Here is a 19,694-nt window from a genome sequence, read left to right as displayed (position 1 = left end):
TTAAATCCCTGATGTTGTATAAATAAAGCTGGAGAATGTAATCAAATTTATTTCTTTAGGTCACAAGCCAACCAGAACTGTTCCAACCAAAACTACTAAAACAACTCAACGTCAACCAGGTTCAGTAACTCTTCTTTCTTCTTACATTGTTAAGAACTTAATAAGGTGAAGAGTAGAAAATGATGTTTTGTCTGAATTTGCATTTCTTTGATCCTATATAATAAAAGCCTAATATGCTAAGTGTCTGGTTATCCAGTCATCTGTTCAACCAATCAGAGCATAATATGCTAATGATATGCTAAGGTTGCTCAACTGCTCGCTATGACATGCACTGACCACCAGAAGGCAGACCTTTGACTGGTAGGTTAGCCTAGTGCTGGAGTCTGGCCTATCAGGACTGAGCAAGATGGGCCAGACATCCATGGTCCCTACCACATCCCTCCCCTGCCCCAATTATGCACTAGTGGGATCCCTTGTTCCTGGCCTCTGCCCTCTCGCAATTGGGGCTGAGGGATGCCTCCTGCCCCAATGTACAAATTTCATACTCCTGGCCTCTAGTTATAAAATAACCTGAACTGTATTTGGCCCACATTGACTTAATCATGTTCTTTGCTCATTTTTCTATTAGGTTTCTAAAATTTCTTTGTTGATTTGTCAGAACTCATTGCAAATTAACACCCTTTTAACATGAAGTGACCATTTTCTAGTTTTTTCCCCCTTTGTCTTATTTTTACTAATCAGTTTTCTTTTAAGATTTTATACGGTTAGATATAGATTACCTTTTATAACTTTTAATTATATAAGTAGTATATAAATATAAATTTGTAAAATTTCACATATTACAAAAAAGTATACAGAGTAAAAGATTAGTCTCCTGTTTCTTTACTTCATTTCCTGAATTGATCACTTAATTGTTTAATAGTCTTCTTTTAAATCCGTTTATGTACATTGCTATCCTTATTTGCAAAGATATACTTACTTTAGTGTGTTTTTGTTGTTTAAACAGAATGGGAATCATGCTATTCATTTTTTTAAAAGAAACTCTCATATTATAATTTACTGTCATTTGGGGTTGTATTTGGATGCATTCCCATGCTTTTAATGATGAGTTTAATATATACCATATTTATTTAACTATTATCTTATCAGTAGTCATTTATATGTACAGAAGTTTTATATTCTCAGGTAGTTGGATGTATTAATGTTTTCCGCCATTAGGTAATTCATAATTGGGCTTATTATGTTGCAGTTTCTCTGAATTACAGAATAACCTCTAAATTATTTATTAAGCTCTCCTGTATCTTTTAATTGTAAGTAGAATCACATTGAATCCTTAAGCTAATACTGACAACAAACTAATGACAAATTTGCATTCTCTACCAGAGAATATTGATACAGGAAATGTTACTAGAGAAGAAGAAGAATGCTGCTGTCTGAATATAAATTTATAATATTTTATGACACTACTTTAAATGAAAAATATTAATATAATTTATATAAGGAAATTAAAATGATAAGAGATTCTGAACAAAGGCAAAAAATCCAAACCTATGAATTTAGGAGTCTTCTTTGAGTTACTATTTTTTATTCTTCTTTTAAAATATTTTTCCTTTTTTTTTCCTAGCGAAAACCACTCCCGATGATGACATACCACCTAAAGTCAATAATTTAGGTATTATTTTGGTTATAAATAATCCTCCATTATGAGACCTTAAAGATCTCCTTAGAAATATTATATTTCCATTATGGTTTGAGAAGAAACAACCTGTCATGTGATAACTGACGTTAGTAATTTCAATAGAGCAGATACCATGACAAATGGAAGCAGTAGTATGTGTAGACACATGGAGATAATACAGTGTTTCCCTTATTGTTTAAAGTATTACATGTTTCCTCCTCCCCCCCCCCCGCCCCAAATTAACCTACCCCTCGACCCCCTCCCACCCACCTTCCAAAATAATACAGCTTTTAAGAGGTCCCTCGAATCAAATTCCTAGTGGGATGAGGGAACTCTCTCAATTGCTGTGTTTTTTTGTATTGATAGGTTAAAATTTCTAAAACCTAACTTGCTTTCCATGTCATGGTGTTATTTTGTAATGGCAATTTGTGAATAAATGTTCTATTTTTACATACCTTGTATACACAAGCCTTAACATACTATAAGTATAGGATAGATTTTTCACAACAGGCTGGTGTATATCACACTTTATGTACGCTCACATAGTTCATACAATATGTGTTAAAGGAAAGGATCTCGTATGGTTGTGGCAGTTACATGAAATATAAGGATTTTTGATAATAGAATGAAGAAAAGTATGTATTACTTTTCTTTACATTAGACAGGTTTAGTAAGGCTTGTCTTTTTATAAAAAGCACCTTAGGCTGTTAAATTTTCCCTCTGAGCTCTGCGGTCAAACTGTCACTGTGCCAGTAAATCCAAAGGCATCTTCATTTCTTAATCACTCACAACTTCTTATGAAGTAAAAAGAGAAGAGGTAAACATTACATTGTATGCTTTAGCATATAAACATGTAATGAAAATAATGGCAGTGTGGAAGCAGAGATGCTGAACAGCATTTCTAAGATTTAAGATCTTATTACTTGTTGCTCTCCACACTGTCAAGAATTCACATTCCAACTTTTTATGCATAATTTATCCATGTGCCCTGGAGATTCATTTGGATTCTTAGAATGCTCTTAGTAATTAAGTTGTGTCTTAACTTGGGGTTAGGGGCTTGTAAAGACTGTAAAATTTGACTATATAATCAAATAATAGAAATTCATTAATGACCTATCCCACAGACTCACTATTGGGGAACAATGTAAATGAAATTCCTAACAAAATAATAAGAATGATAGACTGAATACTGAATAAACCAATGAGCCCTGGCTGGTTTGGCTCAGTTGACAGAGCATCGGCCTGCGGACTGAAGGATCCCAGGTTCAATTCTTGATCAGGGCACATGCACAGATTACAGGCTCCATCCCCAGTGGGGGATGTGCAGGGGCAGCCAATCAATGATTCTCTCTCATCACTGATGTTTCTAACTCTTTATCCCTCTCCCTTCCTCTCTGAAACCAATAAAAAATATTTTTAAAAGTGAAAATAGGGTAATATCTTCTTAAAATGATTTTCCTCTAACCTAGTAAATTCGAATTTTTATAATACTTTCTCCTAATATTTATGATTATTCCAATTTTTATAACCTAGTGGGGTTACTACAGCACTAAGCAATGACAAGTGAGGGCCTATTAAGAGTTCCCACAAGTTGGACCCTCAGCCTAGGATCAGATTAGAAGGGCTCTGTAATCAAAATGAGCAGGATACACTAGCTGTCACACTTAAACTAGATCGATGAACGTTGTCTTTGCTGTAGTTTTCAGATGATCTCATCAAAATTAAAATGTGTTAACTATGTGGAGACCCACATGTGCTCAATTACCTTCAAACTTTCTTTGTTTTTTCTCAGATGCAGGGCTCATTGCTATGATTGTTCTGACTGTCCGTAAGTGTCCCAAATTTGGTTGCCCCTTAAATCAAAATGTTAATGTGAACAAGTGTGTTTTCAATGATGCTTTAGTGTCTATCGTTTTCATAGATTGAAATTGAGTAAACCAGTCTAGAAATGCCTGACCTTTCATATGATTCTACCCTGTGCTGGTATTGTATATTCTTTTGTTTTCTACATGTCCCTGTAGTAACAAACATAAATATCCCAAATATGCTTAGAGTCATATTCTAAATTAAGAAGGACGCTTCTCTACCTTACTGCAGACTTGTATCACTCAGGAATTGCAATTAGACAGTGAAGAGTCCAGAGAGAATATGAATGAATATGGGCTTAAATAAAGTAATATTTCTGTCCACTGGAGTGCAACCAACATGAATTTCTTCTGCTGGATTTTGAAACTTGCCCTTAGTTTTTAGTTACATGTCATTTGTTTTCTGGTTTCTTGCAGTTCTTGCTGTTGCTGTGATTGGCGCCTGTTTGTATAAATTTCTTCTCATCAGGAAAAGACACGAATAAGACATGTTTCTTGGACCTGTTGTTGCTTCTCATTTTGATGTACTTTTACAGCTTTTGCTTGCATCTGTATTGTGTGCTACCTTTTTTGTTTGTTTGTTTTGTTTGTTTGTTTTATTGATTTTTTTACAGAGAGTAAGAGAGAGGGATAGAGAGTTAGAAACATGATGAGAGAGAATCATTGATCAGCTGCCTCGTGCACACTCTCTACTGGGGGTGTGCCTGCAACCAAGGTACATACCCTTTACCGGAATGGAACCTGGGACCTTTCAGTCCATAGGCCAATGCTCTATCCACTTGGCCAAACCGGTTTTGGCTGCGTGCTGCCTTGTTTTAAAAGCAGTGGTTCTCAACCTTCCTAATGCCGTGACCCTTTAATACAGTTCCTCATGTGGTGGTGACCCCCAAGCATAAAATTATTTTTGTTGCTACTTCATAACTCTCATTTTGCTACTGGTACTGAATCTTAACGAAAATATCTGTGTTTTTCGAAGATCTTAGGCTCTACAGCAGCGGTTCTCAACCTGTGGGTCGCCTAAGATTGCCATTGCTGGGCGTGTGTCCTTGAAATATGAATAAGCACCTTCACGTTTATGAGCAAATGTTTCTCCTGTTTTAGGTGATTGGGTTTTTTGTTTTTTTTAAAGATTCTTCATCCTGTGTACAGGCTCCAGAAAGGAGTTAAAGTGTCACGTGGGGTAACTAATGGGCTGTGGAAGGTGCAGCAAGTGGTGCCAAAACAAGTGAAACTCACAGGAACCTTGTGGCTATGTTGACCACTACCTTGTTTTGCTCTGACTATAAAATAAAGCCTCACTTGCTGGCTGGATCCTTCTCTGTGGCCTCATCCAGGCACAGGAGATCTACCAAGCTCCAGCTATATTCTCTTTGTGTGTCTTGTCTTTCATCCTTCATCACACCCTGCTCCCCTCAGGCTTACTGAACCCTTGGCTGTGCTGGCAGGGCACAAGCTTGACTATAAATAAAGCATGTGACCAACATTTATTTAACTCTAACTTGAAGGTATTTTTTAAATATCTATATTGATATAAACTATATAGGGAGCGATTTCAAGGTGAGGAATTTGCATTTGCATAGTTAAAGGACATTCTAGGCTTAAGGAAAGTAAGCCACTCTGGTTTTCTAAAATTTACAAATGTCAGACCCAGCTAATATTGTAACACAGAATGAACTTTTTAACATACTTTAAGAATTTGCATACCAGTACTCAAGAGAAATATTTAAGCCGGTGTACTGATTTCCTGAAAGCATGCAAATTTGAGTGATTGTGCCCACTTTTGTTCTAAGATACATGGCTTTCTCCTTTTCCAGTCTCATCCATGAAAGTTTAAAATGAAGCTGTGGTTTTCAAAACTCATGGAACTGCTGCCCTCGTGTGGAACCTTAGAACATTCGACAGTCCTTTCTGTAGCCTTTTTCAAATTGTCCGTTTTCAAAGGTTTGTCACTGCTTTCCTTACCAGAGGACCTATGTGATGTCACTTTGAATGTGGTATTAACAAACTCTCATCTGGTTTCCTCTTGTGAAATTAACATGATAAAAGGCAAAACTTTGTCTCTTAGGAATACCAGATTTGTTGTCTGTAAACTGTTTTCCTTCCCTCTCATTTACATACCAGAGAAAATAAAGTGAAATAAGAACAGATCACATTGAGAAAGTTACCCACCCTGATTGCTGAACCTGCATAGGGGTAGTAAACACCCATGTTAGCAGGAGGAGCCACATGTGGTTATTTTATGTACCTTTAAAAAAAAAATTGTATGTTGCAGTAGAAAGCCTTATATTGAAAATCAGAAACAAGAAACAAGCAACAGCTCTGCTCTCCTGGAATTTAGATTAGGACATGTGGATTCAACTCTGTAATCTACTCACATTTAATTGAGCACTTATTTATGGTATTTGGGAAAATGATTGGTCATTGAACATCTTATCGCTACCTGAAAAGGCTCCTAGGAAAATATTCCTTCAAGTTGCAAATGACATGGGTCTCAATTATGAGAGCCTCTTTGGATCCCACAGAACCTGCTTCTCACTAGTGTGTAGGTGAATCAGAAGGTGGTCTTGATAAAATGCAGATTCTGATTCAGTAGGTCTGCTGTTTGTGATAGCTTGAGTCATGGCCTCACAGATAGCGGGTTACAGCCATGCTGTTCCAGGGACCTGCATGGCAAAGGGTTTTCTCCGATGAGACCTTGGGTGGGGAGATTTCCCTGGCTTGTCCAGATGGGGCCCTAAATGTAATCAGTCTCCTTCTAAGAGGAAGGCAGAGGGAGATGTGACTACAGCACCAGGCAGTGTGACCTCTCAAGTAAAATGCTGCTGGATGGAGGATGGAGGCAGGAGCCAAAAGGCAAAGAATGCAGCTCCAGAAGCTGGAAAAGGCAAGGGAACTGCTTCTCTCCCAGCCCTCTGGTGAGGGTGGTCCAGCCCACACCTTCACTTCCACCCAGTGAACCTGATTTCTGACTTATGACCTCCAGAAGGAAAAGAATAAATGTTTGTTGTTTTGAGACTGTGGGCATGTTTGTGTTCCTCCAAAATTCCTGTGTTAAATCCTACCCTCTGCTATAACCGGTTTGGCTTCTGTGGATAGAGTGTACACCTTCGAAATCAAGGGTCCCAGGTTCGATTCTGGTCAAGGGTATGTACCTTGGTTGTAGGCACATACCAAGTAGGGAGTATGCAGGAGGCAGCTGATGGATGTTTCTCTCTCATTGATGTTTCTAACTCTGTATCTCGTCCCGACCTCTCTGTAAAAAAATCAGTAAAAAAATAAAATATATATATATATATATATATATATATATATATCCTAATTTCCAAGGTGATGGCATTAGGAGGTGGGGCCCCTGGGAAGTTACTAGGTCAGAGAGCACATTAAGGGGATTGGTGTCCCTATGAAGAATCCCAGGAAAGGCCCTTGGTCCTCTACCACCTGAATTTACCACTAGAAGGCACTGCCCATGAACATCAAAGCTGGCTCTCATTAGATGCCCACACTGCCAGGGCCTGGATCTTGGGCTTCCCAGCCTCCTGAGCTGTGCGGACCGCATTTCTGTTATATACCAGTTGCCCAGGCTGTAGCATTGTTTCTAGAGGCCGGAAGACACTGAGCCTCCCAGACACAGGAGACCAGCCCCCAGTGCCGTGGGTCCTCAGAACACACAGTGAGGAGTTTGAAACAAGCAGCAGAAAGCAATGCCAGGTCCCAGCGCTGGGAGAGCTAAGGCAGAACCTGCAAGGGTGGCGGCTAAGCATCGCTCTGTGCAGGCTACTTGGGTGGGACTGATCAGAATGTGGGGAGAAGCTGTCTCAAGAGAATAAATACAAAGTATAGCTTTTTTCCCCAAGGAAAACATTATATATATGTATGTATGTGTGTGTGAGTGTGTGTGTGTATATATATATATATATATATATATATATATATATATATATTTCAGGGAGAAAGAAATCAAAACATCAATGACAAGAGGGAACCACTGATTGGCCGCCTCCTGCATGTCCCCCACTGGGGATCAACCCCGCAACTTGGGCATGTGCCCCTCACCAGAGTCGAACCCGGGTCCCCTCAGTCCACAGGCCCACGCTCTATCCACTGAGCCAAACCAGCTAGGACAAGGAACACTATTAAGCTCCCCAATACATGGACACACTAGTCTTCCCCCGCCCCTCTGCCCCCAACCTCCCCTGCTTCTCCCAAACTAATGCTGGCTTCTCAGTGAGGCCTGGGCCAACATCTCATGTGAAGAATGATTGGGCTGGAGGCTTAACACGTTATTCACCTAAATTGTGTTCAGATTTGTGGCCTTTAGTGCCTTTATTGCCACAGGTGGGAACTATTGCCAGTTCAGCCAGCAGGAGGCTGGAGGGAGGTGAGATGTGGACCAGGCTTTGCTCCACTCCCCCCAAGGTTAAAGCACAGCCAGGTGCGGAGGCTCCGCCCCGCAGATGGCCATTGGTCCCGCCCACTCCGCTGGAAATGCTCAGGCCACGCCCACATGCCATCATGCAGGTGACACCTTCTGGGGATTATTGCATCCAGCTGCTGCCCTCAAAAAGGCAAGTTACTCACAGTCCCTGGGGTTTCCCTCTGAGGTGGGGGAAATGAAGGTGTCTTCCCTGACACGCAGGGCATCTTCCCCCTGCCTGGAGAGTCTCTCTTCCTGGGGCTTCCTGGGGATTCTTTTGCTGGCCCTACAGCTCCTGCTACCCACATGCTCAGGTAGGGGAAGGGCCAGGGTGTCAGCCCAAGAGGCGAAATGAAAAGAGGGTTGGGTAACTGGTAAATAACAGAAATGCCTGTGGTTGCCATGGTACGACCATTCTTTTCTAACTACTGAGTTCCAGAAAAACGAAGTATAATAATATTCAGTAGGAGCTCCCTGGCCAGTAAACATTCAAGTCCAAGAGAAAAACAAAACTATCTTGAGAAAAATGAAAAGAAAACCAAAACCTTACAAAAAGGTAAGGTATAGAATGAAAGCAGTCATAAGGTGGAAGTTTATTAGCTACAGCAGCCTTCATCAGGAAAATTGCAAAAACTATAATTTCACACGTGTGGGATACAAAACAAAAAGCAACAGATGAAAAAAAGCAACCAACACAACTCACAGTTACAGAGAACAAGATGGTGGTTACGCGAAGGGAAGTGGTGAGGAGGTTGAAGGGAGTTGAGGGGGTGAACGGAGGTGAGGGAAAGAGACTAAACTTCACAGGTAGAGTCTCCACATGGCCTGTTACAACTTTGTACACCTGAAATTTATATAATGTTATTAACCAACATTACCTTTTTGGGTTTAAAAACAGTCACATAATGTTTGTGATTTGATAGACATACAAATATATACTTTTAAAGTTTCACATCAGTCTGCCATAACACCAATTCAGGGCATAAGAAAAGAGGTTCCTCGGGGATCTACCTAGATCTAGCTCCTTTCTCAGATCCTCCATCTTACAGGAGGGACCTCTGCATGCCTTTAGTCCTTCAGGACTTTACTTGATGTGTCTCCATCACATTACCTTACATACTAATTCTATCAGCTTTGTTAGTTTGTCAACCCCACAGACAATGTAAAAGAAGAGGAATGGCCAAAGTGAAAAAGGTACGATTCTAGGAAGAAGAAAAAGAAACTACCAAAAATCCATAAATAACAAATTCTAATGGCATAGCAATATTGTAGCACAGTTTAAATAGCTACCTCAGAGAATAAATTATACTTAAAATAATGTGAAAGTTATACATTTTGACATTGCATTGACCTTTATTTACTCAGTTCACTGATGTCAAACATATCACACACAGTCATCTATTTTAAAATATTTAGTCCATATTTATTTTGATCTCTAAACCACACAATCCTTATTTGATAAGTCAGCACCTACCATAGCATTTCTTGAGCACTCACTGGGAACAGGGTGTAGTTGGAACAGAAGACATATGATCACTGACCTCTAGGAACTTTGCCTCCTGGGAGGAGACTGAGCCCGAAGTAACAAGTTATCATCAGTTTGTGTTTCAAACCATGGGGGAGTACTCTGAACCAGGACTATATACTATAGGAGCCTTCTTAGGGAGGGAGTTGAGTGTGAAATAAACTTACAAAAAAAATGGGAAGGGCATATCTCTATAAATATATTTGAAACCCAAACTATTGCTGCTCTGTATTTAATTTACTGTTGAAAGAATAATCAGGTTATTTCCAAAGAAACCAAACGTTAATAGGATGTGGTTAAAAGCAAGCATAGCTCATCATCAGGTAAAAGCCGGGCACAATCACTTAAAATCTCAGCAAGGGCCTTCCATGTATTTTCTACAACCTGCCTGCTGTCAGGCCATACTCCATGGTTGGTGGAAAAGAAAATACTTTAGTTTCATGTTCTTATTCTCTCATGCCCAGATGCCTGTGATGACTCACCAAGATACCAATCGATGAAAATAAAAGGTATTCCTCAATCCACTTATAGTGCTGGGCACAAAATAGAATATGAGTGTCTCCCAGGATACAAGCGTATTGTTCCTGCTCTTCCTGTCGAAGCTGTGTGTCAGGCAGATGGCACATGGGCACCTGCTCTCCAGGAGGCTTGCACAAGTAAGTACACAACATTTTCATTTTTATAGCTCTGAAGATTTTCACACATTGTAGACTGCATATTCCATTATTACCACGATGGCTTCCTCATGTGGATGTACATTTTAGGTAATAATGCACTTTTTTAAGCTTTGAAAATCTCCAGGGAACTTTCAACTTGGCCATCAATGATCTGGGTCCATGTGAATCTTAAGTTTGGCCATTAGTGGCAGCATGGATGGACCTCGAGAATATTAAGCTAAGCGAAGTAAGTCTGTCAGAAAAAGCTAAGCACCTATGATTTCGCTCATATGTGACATACAAAACTGAATTCTCATTGAAACAGACCACAGTTTGGTGGTTATCAGAGGGAAGAGTTAGAGTGTCTGGGGGAGGAAGGGTAAAGTGACCACATATATGTAATGGGAGATGGTTTGACTTTGGGTGCTGATCACATGGTGCGATATACAGATCATCCTATATAATAAAGGCTAATATGTAAATTGTCCCTACTGGGGAGAATTCGACTAACCAGGAGTTATATGTGTGCTGACCACCAGGGGAAGGTGCGGAACATTGGCGGGCGTTGGCAACAAGGCAGGCAGCCTGGGAAAGGGATCCTCCCTGCCCCCTTGTCCACCAAAACCCCTGCCAGCTGTGAGGGACCTTACCCATGCACAGTTTTCATGCACTGGGAGGAGACTGAGTAACATAAACGTGTACACTTGACACCTACGTAAGCTAATGAACCAATGTCACACCAATAAATAAAATAAAATGTAACAAAGATAAATAAGACAAAACATTTCCATTGCTCTAATAGCACAATGTAAAATTTTTATTTTGATTCATATCTATTTTGGCGTTAATATAAAACAACAAATTTGAAAATTTTCCTTTTAGAAAAGGCATGTCTAAAGATAGGAGAACCTTCAAATGCTGAAGTAATCTACGCGAATGGAACTACAGAGTTCGGCTCACAAGTTCACTTCACATGTCATGAGGAGTAAGTTTGTTGCTCCTTGGAAGAAGAAGGTCAACATTGCTGGTCCCATTTGTGGTCTGGTTCTCTTCTTCTCAAGCATTTCCATTCTGTTGTTTTCATCTTGCTGTCTGTGGAACAAGTTGTACTTACAGCCAACCAACCCTTGGGCTTTTGATGGAGACTGAAAACATGTGCAGTGAATAGAAAGAAATGTACCTTGAAAGAAAGCAAAATTGTATCGTATGATAGCCATAAGCCTATCATAGTCATTAAAAATGTAGTAATCCTGGTGACATGGTCCTACATTAAACTATAGGGTAGGCTGCAGGGTAGAAAGAGAGACAGGGAGCTCATCAGTTAGCAGGAGAAATGGCAGGAACTAATGCAATGTGTGTTGAAACTTTGAATGAACTTCCTGAGCTACTTGAGAATCCTGTGAATAGAAGAGCTCTTATAGTTCCTATTCAGCAAGGGCTAGCTGACCACTAGATTTCACTGCGTCCTACTTACACAGCAACCTTTCCGAAATCTGCCAATAAACCATTCAAAAGCAGCAAACACCTCTTCCTACCATCTATGCACCTATCCCAGGACTAGCCCCACTTACCATTCTTCTGCCCCCTTATCTGTAGCCTATGTAACTTCCTTCAGAATAACTTACATCTACCTCCTCAAAGCTGTAAGAGAACGCCATTAAACCAGGAGGGCGGAAATGCTTGCCTTTATCTGTCCCTGCTGCTGCTTGTGGTTCAGATTGCATGCCCCAGGACCTGGTCCTTTTTTCTGGGGCGCACATGGCTAGTCAGGAAACCTGCTCCTTCAGGAAAACATTAGTCTGTGAAGGTTTTGTTTCACAACTTTATCCCGTTGTAGTCAGAGAAGATACATCCATTCCAATAAAAGAGCAATATGCAGATCGACCATCACTCTAACACACAACATAACTGCCCCCTTGTGGTCAAAGATCCTGGCCCTATGTGGAAACAAGATGGCCAGCAGGGGAGGGCATTTGGGAAGCACCAGGCCTGCAAGGGAGGGCAGTTTAGAGGTACCAGACAAGGGAGAGCAATTGGGGGTGGTCAACCCTGAAGGGGAGGGCAGTTTAGGGGTGACCAGGCCGGTAGAGGACAGAGGTTGGGGGCAAACAGGCTGGCGGGGGAGCAGTTAGGTTTCAATATGGTTGGCATGGGAGTGGTTAGGGGATGATCAGGCTGGCAGGCAGAAGTGGTTAGGGGCAATCAGGGAGGCTGGCAGACAAGCAGTTGGGAGCTAGCAGTACTGGATTATGAGAGGGATGTCTGAGGGCCTGGCCTATACAGACAGTCGGAAATTCCTGGAGGGGTCAGAGATTGGAGAGGGTTCAGGCTGGGCTGAGGGACACAACCACTCCCTCCACCCTCCTGTACAAATTTCATGCACCGGGCCTCTAGTTGTATGATATCTATCTTTTTAAAACCTATTGATTATTTCATATTAAATTGTGGCTCAATGTATGGTCTATCCTGGAAGCTTTGCCATGCACGCTTAAGAGAATGTGTATTTTGTTCTGTGGTTGTGAGATCTGTCTGTGAGATCTAGTTGATCGTGTTCTTGAAGCCCTCTATTTTCAGCCTTACTTATTTTAAATCTAGTTGTTGTGAGTAGGATATTGAAGTCTGCAAGCATTACTGAAGAAATGCCTGTTGCATAGAAATGTGTATTTCTCGCTACAGCGGTCAGGCATGACAGGTTTATTTAGACACTGCTCTAGGCTAATGTGTGTTCTTATGAAGAATCTCTCTATTTCCTTACATTGCAGATTTAGTTAACACATTCAATCCCTGTCACTTCAGAAAATTCTCCCTGCAATTACGGTAGTGCAGAAACAACCATAGAAAATCTTCTTTGTTATTATGTGTTCTTGTTAACTGATAAAGAAACAATAATCATTTCTTTCCTCACATAGTTATGATTTATTCGGACCAAAAATTCTATATTGTGAACTCTCTGGAGATAAAGTGCAATGGAGTGATAATGTACCAACTTGTCGAAGTAAGTACATTCTGTCTTTAGAATTGACAGCAGCTCTCAAACTTTATGGCCTGAGGACCCCTGAATGCATTACAACTAAGATCCCACAAGGATTTTATGCATGTGGGTTAGTATTATTGATATTCCTTATATTGAGATTAAAGCAGAGAAGTTTTTTAAATAATTACTTGTTATTTCATGTTTAAGAACAATAAGCTCAATACATGTTAACAAATGCAACATTTTTATTTCCATAAGATCAAACATTTCCAAAACAAAGGGAAGAGTGTCATTGATTTACATTTTTTCCAATTGCTTCAGTATCTGCCTTATAGGAAGCCCTCCAGATTCTTTCTGTCGCATTATGAGTCTGAAGGCATTGGAAAATTTCATTGGACACTCTAAGGATGACATAGAAAAGACAAAATTGTGGTATGCCTGAGAACCACTGATTCAGAAAAGGATGTAGCATTTCTCAACTAGCACTGAGTTTTTCTAAATCATATTTTCTCAGTAAATTGCCATAATTAGAAAAAGCAACATGGCCTTACAGATACACACAAGTCTTTCATACAGTTATCTTCTATGGGGACTTAAAAAAAAAGGGGGTGGTTTCTCCTAAAATTTCATTTCTCTAATGATGGTTTGAATTGGGATAATAACATTTTTAATAGAAACGTGTTTCCAATAGATATTGAATTTGCAAATAGATGTAGAAATCATATGTTAATGAACTTCTTGAGGGCATAATCTTTTACTATTTATTTTGCTTTTCTGTTCTCTCTTTTTTCCCTTTTTTAAGGGATTTTGTGTAAACCACCTGCAAAAATACCAAATGGAGATTTCAGCAATAGTCACAAGGTTGCATTTGTATACCATGAAACAGTAACTTACAGTTGTAAGCCTTCCGGTGGACCAGATGAGTATTCGCTTGTTGGAGAGAGTCAGCTTACCTGTGTTGAGTTTAACAAATGGAGTGGTGAGCCTCCTGAGTGTAAAGGTAATAACACTTCCATTGCTCTCCCTCTCCATTATAAATATTGGGGAAACTTTTGCCAACTTTTAAATACTTTGGCCAACAAGTGAAAACAAAACAAAACCCCCAGCCATATGTGCTTGTTCCCACTGTTAAATTTGTTTCTAATCTAATTTTATGTGCCAAATAGAATAATAAAAAAAAAAACTCTACTAGTCTAGTTTCCCACTCTTCACCCTCATGTCATTGGCATTCCTGTTTGTACATTGTTAATAAGTATGTATATGAGTGAGTTACATTTTTTGGCTTGAAAACATCAGAAAACACTAGTTTTAAGAAAGTTTTATCCAATAATACAAGAAGTATGGCAGTTTCTGGCTCAACTAAATGGTAGAATAAATTGCAAAAGACTAACCCTGTCACCAGTAAGATTGATAAATACCAGGCAAAACATGCAGGCATATCTTTTTAAATTGTGCTTTGCTTTATTGCAACACACACACACACACACACACACACACACACACACACATATATATACATATATATATATATATATATATTCATAGCAAATACATATATTGGAACAAGAGAAAAGTTTCAGCTCAAGAATCTAAGCTTTCACTTTAAGGAATTAAAAAGGAAGAGCAAGTTGGATACAGAACAAGAAAACAGAAAGAAATAATAAAGATAGAAATCAATAAAATTGAAAAAATATAGAATTATTGAAACCAGCACATGGTTCTTGGGGAGGATCAATAAAATGAATAAAGCTATAGCAAGTCTGACAAAAAACTAGAAGACACAAATGACCAATATCAAGAATGAAAAAAGTATGTGGCTGCTTTGGTTTAGTGGTTAGAGCATCAGTTCCTGATCCAAGGCATGTACTTTGCTTGCAGACTTAATCTCCTACCTGCTTGAGGCATCTGCTGAAGGCAACTAATAGATGCATCATTGTCCCATCAATGTTTCTCTAACTCTCTCTTCCCCCTCCTCCTTCCTTTTCACTCTCTCTAAATAACAATTTAAAAAAATATCCTCAGGTGAAGATTTTTTTTAAAAAATTAGTTTTTTAAGAGAACACCTCTAAATATCTTGCATACTTTTAAATGACAATAAGCAGCTGAAACCAGTTTGGCTCAATGGATAGATCGTTGGCCTGCAGACTGAAAGGTCCCAGGTTCGATTCCAGTCAAGGGCATGTACCTTGGTTGTGGGCACATCCCCAGTAGGGGGTGTGCAAGAGGCAGCTGATTGATGATTGTTATCGATGTTTCTAACTCTCTGTCCCTCTCTCTTCCTCTCTGTGAAAAATCAAAAATTATATTAAGAAAAAATAATAAATTAATTAATGACAATGAGCAAATAACATGTACAACTTTATGCCAAGAAATGTGACACTTAAATCTCACAAAGAGAAGTGCAGGCCCCAGCCATCACTAGGGATTGTACCATCATTTCAGTATTAACAATAGCTGCTCTACCCAAACTCTCCAAGTAAATACAACAGGAGGGACTAAACAGGCATTTGACAGAACACTGAATCAACTAGGAATAGAAGGGACCTCACTCAACCTGATAAAAGGCACCTACAAGAATCACACAGCTGACATTCCACTTTATTTCTCATTGAGATAGAAATGAGATAGGGATATGTACTCCTTCCATTCTCTCCCTTCTCTCTCCCTTTTCTCTCCCCATCTCTCTTCCTTCTCTGTCTAAAGTCAATAAAAACATGTCCTCAGGTGAGAATAAACAACAAAGGTTTTGAGATAAAAGCTAAGAGGATTGTCACCACCCTGCCTGCACTACCAGAGTTGCTAAAGGAAGTTCTTCAGGCTGAAGGGCAAAGATCCTGATTCAGGTCACCAGGCAGGAGGCAGTGCACTCTTCTGGTTTAAAAGCAATGCCTCCTGGACCCTATGATCCCTCAGATTTAATCTCAGAAGGTGTTTTCTTGTATGTACTGCCCAGCCCAGTGTTTTGTTTTGTTTTGTTGTTTTTGATTTTTCCAAGTTCTAGATCCTGGATCAATCCAGAGGGTCCTGCCCCGCACTGTACTTTGTAAGAAGTAGAACAGAATGGGGACTACCTGAGTACATGGGTCTGAAGGCTAACTATGAAGTTTTAACTGGATCTCAGCCTGTGAGATTACAATGTAAAATGTGGGGTTTGATCTCTGAGTTTCAGTCCAAACTATTTGGAAAACACGACCTCAAGTTCACTGGCCTTTCTATTTCTCGCACATCCCAGTTCTTACATGTTGCTGATACCTGATAACTTTCTCTCTGCATATGTTCACATGGCTACCTTCTTTTCAACTTTTAACATTTGAGCTCAAGCATTATCTTATTTACAAGAGTCTTTCCTGCCTTTCTAGATCAGGGTACTAAGTCAGTGTCAGCCTGAAATTTAGGGGGGAAAAAATTAATCTTTTTTTTTTTTTTAAAGAGCATCAAAACTTGCTTTTGAATTTACCTGAAAATTGTATGTGGTAATCAGACCTTTTCAAAACTTGTCAGTAATGGAAAAACATATAGGAACACAATCATCTATAATGACAGTCTGGTCTAGGTGAGAAAGGGCTGTTCGATGTTTCTGTATCTGTTTACTTGGAATTAAAATGCACAAATAGGTCTTGCTGTGTGGCTCAGTGGCTGAGCGTTGACTTATGAATCAGGAGGTTTTGGTTTCATTCCTGGGTACATGGCTGGGTTTTGAGCTTGATCCCCAGTAGAGGGTGTACAAGAGGCCACTGATCAATGTTTCACCCTCAGGAATGTTTCTATGTATCTGTCCCATGTTCTCTCTGTTAAAAAAAAAAAAAAAAAAAAAAAAAAAAAAAAAAAAAATCAATCAATTTAAATACTTATTTAATACACAAATAAAGTACTTTTTAAATTAGCATTCTGCCTTCCTGTTTAGGGAAATTAGCATATGCCTGCTTGTTCCCAGGGGAAGTTACTAATTTGCACTAGTTTTTCTTTCCACTGTTGAAATACTTCCCATTAATTTGGGACTTTCTTCACTTACCAGTGGTCAAATGTAACTTTCCAGTAGTCGAGAATGGAAGAGTGGTGTCCGGATTGGAAAAAAAATTTCTATACAAAGCAGAAGTTACATTCGAATGCAATGCGGGATTTCAGCTAGAAGGCAGCAACATTATTGTCTGTGGAGCTGACAACACTTGGAAGCCAGAGATCCCAAAATGTATTGGTAAAGGTACTAAGGGGGTCTTTTTGTCTTTTTTGTTTAGATTTTTTATTTCTTTGCCCTTCAATGGCAATGATACGGAACAACTGAAAAGAAAGTTTTTTGAATTAACTCTGTCTCACATTCATTTCCATGACAGAGTATGACATCAAATGTATGTTATCATAGGGTCTTAATACATTATGTATAACACATAGGTGTCTACATTTCTGGCATTTCTTATGTGTCAAAATGTATAGCAATCTTTTTCTTTTCAGAATAAATTGAAGCATGGGAATTTCTCCCTTAAAAAAGCATCTACAGGCATAATTCATATAAATTTCAAAATGTAATAATTTCGAAGTGATTCATCTCATTGTTGTTATTTTTTTGTAGGGGCAACTACCAAAGCTTCCACCACAACAACCAGTTCCTCAGGTTTAAGAACTTTCTGCTTATATTATTTAATACCTGGCAATTTTTTTTTTTGGCAATCCTTTAACTAAAAAAAATCTATAGGCATAATTCATATGAATTTCAAAATGTAATAATTTCAAAGTGATTCATCTCATTGTTGTTATTTTTTTATAGGGGCAACTACCATAGCTTCCAGCACAAGATCCAGTTCCTCAGGTTTAAGAACTTTCTGCTTCTATTATTTAATACCTGGCAAATTTTTTTTTTTTGGCAATCCTTTAACTAAAAAGCATCTACAGGCATAATTCATATAAATTTCAAAATGTAATAATTTCGAAGTGATTCATCTCATTGTTGTTATTTTTTTTGTAGGCACAACTACCAAAGCTTCCACCACAACAACCAGTTCCTCAGGTTTAAGAACTTTCTGCTTATATTATTTAATACCTGGCAATTTTTTTTTTTGGCAATCCTTTAACTAAAAAGCATCTACAGGCATAATTCATATGAATTTCAAAATGTAATAATTTCAAAGTGATTCATCTCATTGTTATTTTTTTTGTAGGGGCAACTACCAAAGCTTCCAGCACAAGATCCAGTTCCTCAGGTTGAAGAACTTTCTGCTTATATTATTTAATACCTGGCAATTTTTTTTTTTGGCAATCCTTTAGCTAAAAAAAATCTATAGGCATAATTCATATGAATTTCAAAATGTAATAATTTCAAAGTGATTCATCTCATTGTTGTTATTTTTTTATAGGGGCAACTACCATAGCTTCCAGCACAAGATCCAGTTCCTCAGGTTTAAGAACTTTCTGCTTCTATTATTTAATACCTGGCAATTTTTTTTTTTGGCAATCCTTTAACTAAAAAGCATCTACAGGCATAATTCATATGAATTTCAAAATGTAATAATTTCGAAGTGATTCATCTCATTGTTGTTATTTTTTTTGTAGGCACAACTACCAAAGCTTCCAGCACAACTACCAGTTCCTCAGGTTGAAGAACTTTCTGCTTATATTATTTAATACCTGGCAATTTTATTTATTTATTTATTTATTGGCAATCCTTTATCTGGTGATTTACATTCATTCATCCTTTTTAGTAATGAAAGGAGGAAAAACATATTCACAGCCATTCTAGGTGCTATACTTCATGATCCTCCCACTATCTGCTACAGTCTGCAACATCAGAACCAGCTTGAACGTGTTCTGTAAACCTTGAAAGTGTTTACTTACATATAAGATAATTGAATGTGCTCCTCACTGGTCGATAGTAGAGTTAAAATGGGACATATTTTAAGCAGCTAGCACAAGGCCCGGCATATAGGAAGCTCTTAAAGGAAACGTATTTCTGACTTACAGCATCATTCCAATTAATGTTAGTGAAAAGGAAAGTCCGTGGCTTTTGTTCTTAATACGTATGTTTCCTGTGTCATCAACTTAGCCATTTTATTATTCTTAAAACGACCTGTTGGCACCTTCACAAGGTGTCTTTGTGACCGAGGATGATGATGTATTTCCCAGACTACTACCGGTTTCATTCTTTTGGTGAACTGGGAAATTTCTGCTCTCTTTAGAACAACCACCTTACCTCTTACTGTCTCCTATAATTATTCTTTTTCTCTTTGCTGGGCATTTTTATTTGGCATTAGAGGCAAGTTTCCTAGCAACAGAAAGACAGGAGAAGTCCTTAAGTAATGAAGTGAAATGGGGGACTTGTTGTATAGACTGCTGGTCAATGGCTCTCCTGAAGACTTAGATGATTTTGCTATGAGAGAACAAATTGTCTTCCTGATTTTAGTGCTGCTGTCTCTGGCTTCTCTTCGTTTTCAGCAGAAACGAGAAACAAGAGAAACATGGTAGTCACCACTTATCTAGGCTTCACTTTCTGTGGTTTCAGTTACCCACAACCGTGGCCTGAAAAGATTAAGTGGGAAATCCAGGAATAAGTAATTCATAACTTTTAAATTACATGCCATCCTGAATAGCATG

At 38.8% G+C, this 19,694-nt stretch overlaps 1 protein-coding gene across 1 annotated transcript in view; it reads left to right on the top strand.

Annotated features, from left to right (window-relative positions):
* The window catches only part of LOC311613058 (complement receptor type 1-like), a gene marked incomplete at both ends in the record, with an annotated part of 86,288 nt that extends 67,585 nt beyond the window's left edge, over window positions 1-18,703 (top strand). The window contains 6 exons of the mRNA XM_084866531.1: window positions 9,947-10,138; window positions 11,021-11,123; window positions 13,048-13,133; window positions 13,915-14,112; window positions 17,128-17,313; window positions 18,657-18,703. Of these exons, the coding sequence (XP_084722657.1) occupies window positions 9,947-10,138; window positions 11,021-11,123; window positions 13,048-13,133; window positions 13,915-14,112; window positions 17,128-17,313; window positions 18,657-18,703 (812 nt within the window). The remainder of the gene's footprint in view (window positions 1-9,946; window positions 10,139-11,020; window positions 11,124-13,047; window positions 13,134-13,914; window positions 14,113-17,127; window positions 17,314-18,656) is intronic.
* Window positions 18,704-19,694: the final 991 nt, after the last annotated feature.

Source organism: Pipistrellus hanaki, assembly GCF_964339955.1.
Source record: "Pipistrellus hanaki genome assembly, chromosome: 18".
Classification (NCBI taxonomy): Eukaryota; Metazoa; Chordata; class Mammalia; order Chiroptera; family Vespertilionidae; genus Pipistrellus; species Pipistrellus hanaki.
Note: the sequence above shows the minus strand (reverse complement) of the source record. Positions and strands in the feature narration are given on the sequence as shown.